The sequence below is a fragment of the Phalaenopsis equestris genome, unplaced genomic scaffold (genome assembly GCF_001263595.1).
Source record: "Phalaenopsis equestris unplaced genomic scaffold, ASM126359v1 Scaffold000137, whole genome shotgun sequence".
NCBI classification, from domain to species: domain Eukaryota; kingdom Viridiplantae; phylum Streptophyta; class Magnoliopsida; order Asparagales; family Orchidaceae; genus Phalaenopsis; species Phalaenopsis equestris.
This window is the reverse complement of record NW_018164579.1, coordinates 905,549-913,919: the sequence shown is the minus strand read 5'-3', so window position 1 is coordinate 913,919 and position 8,371 is coordinate 905,549. Positions and strand designations below refer to the sequence as shown.

The window sequence follows — 8,371 nt, the reverse complement described above, 5'->3', positions numbered from 1 at the left end:
ACACCAACTATATCTAATGCGAATAGAAGTTTAAAAAAAATTATTAGAATTGATGCAAGCAAAACATTTTAAAGGTGTTTTGTCCTAAAAAAACATTTGTGGATCTCATTTGTGCAGTCCAAGCAACTATTAAAGCGAAATACTCTCAATTCCATCCGAGAGTTCTTCTCAAGATTGACAGTTGGACAACACTACATTAGCAATGAAGTAGTTAGTTCACACTTATTATAATACATATTAGATTTGTCTCCAGCTTATTAACAGACCAAATAAAAACAATTCATCTCTCTTTTACTATATTTCAGCTGGTCAGTATAATGACAATATACCATTACATTTTTTTTTAATATTGCAAAAAAACACAAGCCATCAGCAACCGTCAAAAGGACCACCATTCACCACTGTGTAAAGTTGAAGAAAAATAATTGACTTTTCGTATTCTTTTCATGACTAAAACCCTACAATTTACATGTAAATTTCACATTTTTATGTTCGCAAATTCTCAGAACGGCATAATGTGGGTGGTCTTCGTGTCGTAGCCCGCGAGACAGCTCTTCGCATTCACCCGGAAAACCTTCAGCAGGTCTCCCGACATATGCCTCACCGCCGGCGAGCAATCGCTCTGCATCAATAGCAAAATCTTTGTTACGCCGCCGTTCGCAGACATGACCGCATCCACGGCCCGCTGATCGCGAAAGAGATGGCAGACGCTCCACAGAACCATCACTGCCGCCTCGGTACCCTTTCTCCCCACCTTCATCATCCTCCCCAGAATCGCCTCTACGAACTCTTCCGCCGACTCGCAAATGGTCGATCTTCCCTCCGGTAGCCCTGAAGCAACCTCCAGAAGCTTTAACGCCTTCTCCGCAGCAGTCGCTGGGGCCGTCGATGCATCCGCCATTAAAATATTCTTTGCCGCCGTGACGACCCCTTTCTTCACCATCAGCACCCTCGCGCGCCGGACGCCGGAGATTGTCACCAAGCACGCGAGACCAACCTCGATCGCGGATCTGTCCATCTTCTCCTTCCCGACCCCTTCTTCCGTGGATCCGATTAATCTGATCAGCTCCGGGATGAGATCCGGTTTCTCCGAGATGGGAACCCTAGAGTCCGGCTCCGAAGTTAGGATGGAATCCAAAACCCGAGCAGCTTCGATTCTTGAATCGGGGTTTTTTCCCAGCAGGAAAAGCAGACTGGAAACGGATGAATCAAGATTGGAGACGAGGGAAGAAATCACGAGCTTCTTATTGCTTTCCTCGATGAACTCGGATGTCAGGATTAGGGCTAGAACCCGGAAAGCAGCTTCCAGGATTTCGATCTGGGAGCCATTTTTGCAAACCACGGCGCTAAGTGTGGTCGCACAGCTACCAGATCCGATAAGGCGGTTCTTGTCGAAATCGTCATTGTCGGCATCGAGGAGAAAATCGGCAAGCCGGCTAAGGCACGGTGCAGGATTTACAGATGAGCTGAGATCGCGGAGAATATCGGCCGCTGGATGGCGGTGAACAAAGGTGGCTGTATCGGTGGCAACGGAAGCCGACCAGAAATTAATCAGGCTCTGGAGAGTGAGGTTAGGGACGAGATCGGTGGAGAGAAGAGGCTGCATGGTAGCGGGGCAGGTATTATTGCCGGAATCAAGCCATCGCCGGATGGAGGAACGGTCGTAGGTGATACCGGTGCAGAGGCTCACCGGTGATTTCATCACATCGAGCGAGATTGGGCATCTGAAGAAGCTCGGAACCTTAACCCCGATGTTCTGTAGCTGAACAATCTCCTCCTTTCTGCCCATCTTCTTCGTTCGACGCAGCGTTATTGTTCATGCGTTGGGCTTGAGAAAGGGAAATGGGTTGCTGGGAGGATGGGGGGGGTTTATTGAAGAGGAGAGGAGTCAAAGGAGCGGGGCGGGTGGGATGACGTGTGAAGAAGGCTGTCTTGTTTTTCTACACTGCTGCATTTGGTGCGCGGGGGGGAGTTTTGTCCACGTGGCGAAGAGTGGATGTGTGGTGGAAGTGTGTGTTATATTGGTGCGGTGCGAAATTGCTTCCATTTGTAGCTGGTTTGGCCATCGCTTTCTCTTTATTGTAAACAGAAACCTTCCAATTTTTCATATTAAATGAGTCTTTGGTCAAAGTTGGATGTGCGGTGAGGGATCACCATTGATTTTTGTTTTTGGGCGGGGCGACCAAACTTTCGTCTACAATGTTGTGAGAAGTGATATCATTATCTAAACAATAATCCTATTTTGTCACGAATTATTGTTGCTTTAAAAAACTTGAATGATTTAAACACTGTCACAAGGCAATGACATGAACAAAATATCATGTAAATTGTAAGATATCGACATGTTGGGTATTATTTTTATAGATTTATAGTACATCTAAACACTCCAAAGAATAACTCACAAATCGGATTAAAGTGAACTTGTTCGACATATTAGAGGTGCACCGGCCAGCCCAACCTGAGGCTGACTCATTTGTCGAGCTCAAAGTGCGTTGGCTGGAGGTGAGCTCAAAAGATGAAATCAAGAGATGAGATCATGGAGAATTGGTCAGATTGAAAATGAGCTAACCGGATTGGCCAAACTCTAACGTCAGAGTCCAAGAATTAGTTGAAACTTTCGCAGGGGGGAACAAGTGGTCTCTCCCCAACAAGGCAACCAGAGAAATAAGTTCTAAAGCAAGCAATATCTCTTAAAACTTTATAGTGAGTAACTTATGATTTTAATTTTGTAAATCCAAGTAACTTAATACTTAACTTGGCTTCAGACCTCAAACCCCAATTCAAGCATATTAGTGGATTGCGGGAAGAACCAATGTTGATACAATGCTGCGCATTGTAGTTTAAATTATCGTGCTTGAGTTTTTTAAGAAGAAATTTTAGGATTTCTTTTTCTAGATTAACATTTCTCTCTCCTCTTTTTTCTTTGCAATGCATTCACATTAATTCACGGTTTTAAATATAAATACACACACTTGTCATAATAAATGTGAAATATATATAATTTTATTTTTTTTTCTCAACAATATTGAACAAAAAATGTATAATCATAAGAAAAAGTAGTAGCATATCGGCAATTCCCTGATAAGATTAGTAAAAGATTTGAAAAATTTTTACAGAAAATTTTCTTTCTAATTATTATAATAAAAATAAAAATCAACCCTCGCTCTCTTTTGCGCTCTCCTAAAAACTAACCCTAACATCTCCCAACTCTGAGAGTAGCTCCAACTCCATCTCAATATGACAAGCCTTACCCTCTTAAGAAAAAATATTGTTAGGTTTCATTGCTCTTGGCATCCCTTATAACATCACACTCGATGATTGATGAAAGAGGATGCCATGAAGTTGAAAGTTGAAGTGAGTTTTTTTTTTCTTGGTGCATGAAAGTAGGGATGTAAAAAAAGCAATCGAGGTGGTTTGAGTGAAGGGAAGTTTGGGAAAACTTCTTGTCAATATTGTTCTTGAGGTATAAATGAGTGACAGTGTTTCAGAGCTTCGGTAGATAATTCAAAGCTCAACAGTTGATTTATGAGACTTACAATGACAGTAAGTACTAAACTTTGATGACTTTAGCATATGAAGACATTGTTGAAATATAAGCAGGGGAACTTATGTTCATAATAAGGAAGTCTCGAATTTATATAAAAGAGAAAGCATAGCATATAAAATTGTCCTTCTAATTATGGAGGAATGGCCGTGTCCCTCGACACTGCCTGATAAGAATAAATTCATATAATATTTTTATTGTATATATCTACAAAATTAACATTTTTCATAAAAGAAAATGTTTTAATAAGCCCACAGCTTGTTTATGCAACTTACACATAACCATCTAATTAAAGAAACTTATGAAATCAAGGTCTCTTAATTTAATTAAAACATACTTGAGGAGTTACGCTAGCTCCATCTAAAATAAGCATATGGAGTCACACTGTCCATCTAATTAAATAGAAAAAAATTGAGTCATAATTGCTTCATTTAAACTAAGCGTATGAAGTCACACTTGCTCCGTTTAAATAAAATAAATTAATAAATCATAATTGTTCCATCAAAGACAAGCTTATTGAGTCATAATTTCCCAATAAGCATATGGAGTACACACACATTCACACACAAATACACACACTCATGCGCACATATACATGCAAGCAAACATTAACTATTAATAGCAAATATAATTGTAAGAAGATTAATAGTTGATGTTTATTTAATAGTGAATGAAATCAACCAAAATGACTTTTATTGCTACATATTATCAATATATATATATATATAATCATCTTACATACAAAGTTGAAATTTAAATGAGTGATAGAATAAAATTTTATGTACAAAGAGAAGTGTATATATGTTTGCATTTGTGTAATTTAATACTTATACACTCTATTCCTTCATAAATATACAAAATAGATAAAGCATGCGATCATGGAGTTGAAGATAATGAAGAAAATTAAGCATAATGTCTAACATAGTCTACAATAGAAAAATATCCTTATATTGATTTACTAGCTTCAATTTGACTGTTAGTAGAACTGATAATTAGATACACTTCAAAATAATAGATAAATCGTTGTGAGAGAAAAGAATTACAAAATAGAACAATAAAGAGAAAATGAAGCTGTATAACCTTCCCATGACATAAACAACATATGTTAGACAAGGTTATCATCACTTAGTAAATATGTTACATGTTGACATCTAGTAGTGTCAGTACACCTTTGATAATACCAAATAATACTTATGAAATAAAGAAGCTATGGACACTTAGAGCTAAGGTTTAGGAAAAAATTAGATTACGATTTTCACATTTTTATTGGTTGCTTTGGACCAAAGATTAATAAACTGATCTTGGCAATAAACATTCACAATATTAAGTTGGATCCAGTTTTTTTTTAAGACAGGTGCCTCTTCACACTTAATTAATTACATTTATATTATCATGTACTCAATGGCACATTTATATGACTGTGAATTCACAAGTAAATTCATTTATTATAAGGTTGCATGTTGGCTTGCTAAAATAGTTTTGGGCTGAAGCTGTTAACACTATAGTTTATCTGATAAATTGTAGTCCATCAGCGCCTTTGAAGGAAGGCTTACCTGAAGAAGTCTGGAGGGACGAAAATGTATGTCTATCTCATTTAAGAGTATTTGAGTGTTCTGCATATGTGCATGTAGATGCATTGTATAATTTAAAGTACACCTTCATTGGATATGACTCATTTGAATTTGGGTATAATTTCTTGGATTATCATAATTAAAAATTCTTTAGAAGCAGGAATTTTGCTTTGAACGAAATGGAGATGTACAAACATAGGGTCAGAACTTAGGATATTTTGTCAGTACTTCTGAAGAATCCAGATATGTGGAGTTAGATGATTAGAAACATGAAGAAAGAAGTTTTGCTCAATTAGAAGGAGCACTGGAAGTTCTTCAATCAATTGCTACAGAATTCTGAAGATCCAACAAAGTAAAACAAGGTATTCTCTTTTCTTTATACTATTTGTTCATAATTGATAGAGGTGAACCAGTGTGCTTTAAGGAGGTCACTCCAGTTAAAGTTTCAAGGGAGTGGGAGCTTGTCATGATGAAGAAATGAAATCTTTGGAGTCAAACTAGATTTAGGATTTGACAGTACTGTCAAATAACAAAAGAGAACTGCACAACAAGTGGGTCTACAGGCTGAAAGAGAAGTCAGATGGTAGCAAGTGCAACAAGGCAAGGCTTGCTGTGAAGAGTTTCTAGCAGAGAGGAGTGGATTATTCTGAAAACTTCTTCTCAATGGTGAAGATGACTACTTTTAGGGTTGTGCTGATTCTGGTAACAATGAAAGATCTAAATTTAGAGCAGATGAATATAAAAATAGCTATTTTTAAATGGAGACCTGTAGGATGAACTGTACATGGTGCAACCACAAGGTTATAGGTTCCAGACAAAGAAGGTTTGGTTTGTAAACTAAAAAATGAGTCTCTATGACTTGAAGCAGTCCCAAGCCAGTGGTACAAGAGGTTTGAGAGGTTCATGTCAAACGATGGGTACATGAAGTACCAGGCAGGCCACTGATGCTACATTAAACACTTTAGTAACTATTATATTTTGTATCTTTTTTATGTGAATAACCTGTTGATTATAGGGGCAGATATGGATAAAATCAGAGAGTTGAAGAAAAAATAATAAACTGAGTTCAAGATGAAGGATTTGGGTCCAATCAAGAAGACCCTTGAGATGAGAATCAAGAGGGAAAGGAGTGCGGGAAAATTGAAGTTGTCTTCGACAAAGTATGTTGAGAAGTTCCTACAGAAGCTTAACATAAGTGAGGCTAAATCAGTTAGCACTCCCTTAGATAGTCACTTCGAACTATCTAAAGAGCTATCACCTAACTCTAAAGTAGACCAAGCACAGATGTAGAGAACTTCGTATGCTTCAACCGTTGAAATTTTGATGTTTGTGATAGCTTGTATTATGTTATATATTACATATGCAGTGGGAGTGGTGAGCAGGTACATGGGCAATCCAACCAGACATCATTTGGGGCTTGTAAAGTGGATTCTTAAGTATCTGAGGGGATCGATCAATAAGACACTTTGTTATGAAAGTGTAGGGATCAATCTATAGGGTTTTGTAGAATCAGATTGGTAGGAGATGTGGACAATATCAGAAGTACAATGGGATATATTTTCATATTGGGAAACACAGCAGTGAGTTGGATTTCTAGGTTGCAGAAGATTGTTTCACTTTCAACTACAGAGGCTGCATATGTTGTTATCATTGCTGCAAGAAATGAGATTATTTGGCTACATAGTTTCACGATAGAATTGGGCAAAGAGCAAGGAATTGGAAAACTCTGCAGTGACATTACAAGTGTGATTCATCTTGCTAAGAACACTACTTTTCATGCTAGGACGAAACATATCTAGCTTTGATATCATTTCATTTGATATCTTTTAAAAGATGGGTATTTATTTTTGGTAAAGATGCATACAACTGAGAATCCTGCGGATATGTTAACGAAGGTGGTGACTATCAAAAAACTGAAACTATGCTTGGCTTTAGTTGGGCTTCGTTAAAGTTGAGACCAGCGATGAGCCATACCATGGTATGTGAATATGAAGACAATTCATATTTAGGTGTTTTTAAAGAGGATTAGTGTAAGGTGCAACCGTCTCCAAGAGAGAGATATTGTTGGGTTGTGTGAAGCTGATGCATTAGATAGATCACCCGGCGCATATACACCATGTTATGGGCACATATGTGCCCATACTTGGGCGTGCTCTAGAGGTGTCGACGCCTATGCGTCGTCCATGGGCCCTTATTGATCCCATATAAGTGCAGGCAAATTTTGTTGGCGCCTAAACACCAACTATTAGCCACCTAAGTGCCAACTATTGGCCGCCTACACGCCAATTATTGGTTGCTTTTGCGTCAAATATATACTCAATTTTAAAAGAGCTTGGCGCTGAGGCGCCAAGTTTGAAATGTATATTTAGAATGTATCTCATATATTATGTTTAACTGATAATTTATAAATTATTGACAGACTAGATAGAGAATTAATATGCACGTAAGAAATGAAAAAAAAAAAAAACTTTATGCAGCTAATATAGAAGTTATCACTTGACTTCTAGTACATAATCTATTGATATTTACTCAAATCATTCTCTAAAGCTATAAGTGTTAAACTCATTACAAATTATTAATTATTAATCCATTAGAACTACTGCCGGCTAATCCATTGGTATATACCAAAAGATTTTTAGTGGCCTGCTTATTTGATAAGTGCTAGTGGCCTGATCCATCAAAAAGCCATGTCTAGTATATTTAGGTTCAACGTCAAGACCTTTTTATACATAATGTTTTGGGAGCCACTTTTCCTTAAAAATTTGATACAAAGCACATTTTTGCTGGACAATGTTTATTTGAGACAGAACTTTTCTTAAAGGTGTATTTCATATCCTGATACAAGTTCTTTAAAGTGTTGTCCTTTAAACTTGTTCCTCATGCGCCTTAAATATGCATTTTTAGTTTTAAGCTGAGGCTTCATTTGAGAAGATGCAAAACCTCTGTTGTGCTCTAATGAATGACAGCGCTTGCGAAAGTTTTTCATTTGGTGAAGCAGAGCCTACAAGAACGATAATTTTTCGCCGTTTTGGACAGCGGAAGATCTTCTCTGTTCCGCCAAGAACTTCACTGAATGACGAAACTGTTCAAACAAAACCTTCACATGCTTAGTTGTCATTAATATGTCATAAGCATGTTTAGTGACAACCATCACATTAAGATTTCAAATCTACTCGTGAGCTGATTCACTCATTGCTAAATAGATGATAAGATTCAATTTCACATAGCTCAACTATTCAAATAAAACCAAAAATAT

General features: G+C 37.5%; 1 protein-coding gene across 1 annotated transcript; it reads right to left on the bottom strand.

Annotated features, from left to right (window-relative positions):
* Window positions 1-326: 326 nt before the first annotated feature.
* On the bottom strand, window positions 327-2,121 carry LOC110021668 (U-box domain-containing protein 27-like). The gene has a single exon (XM_020720253.1). The coding sequence runs from the start codon at window positions 1,787-1,789 to the stop codon at window positions 503-505; it is 1,287 nt and encodes a 428-aa protein (XP_020575912.1). The 5' UTR covers window positions 1,790-2,121; the 3' UTR covers window positions 327-502.
* Window positions 2,122-8,371: the final 6,250 nt, after the last annotated feature.

Coding starts and splice junctions, on each gene's coding strand:
- LOC110021668 (XM_020720253.1), bottom strand. CDS start 1,789: ATGGGCAGAAAGGAGGAGATTGTTCAGCTACAGAACATCGGGGTTAAG.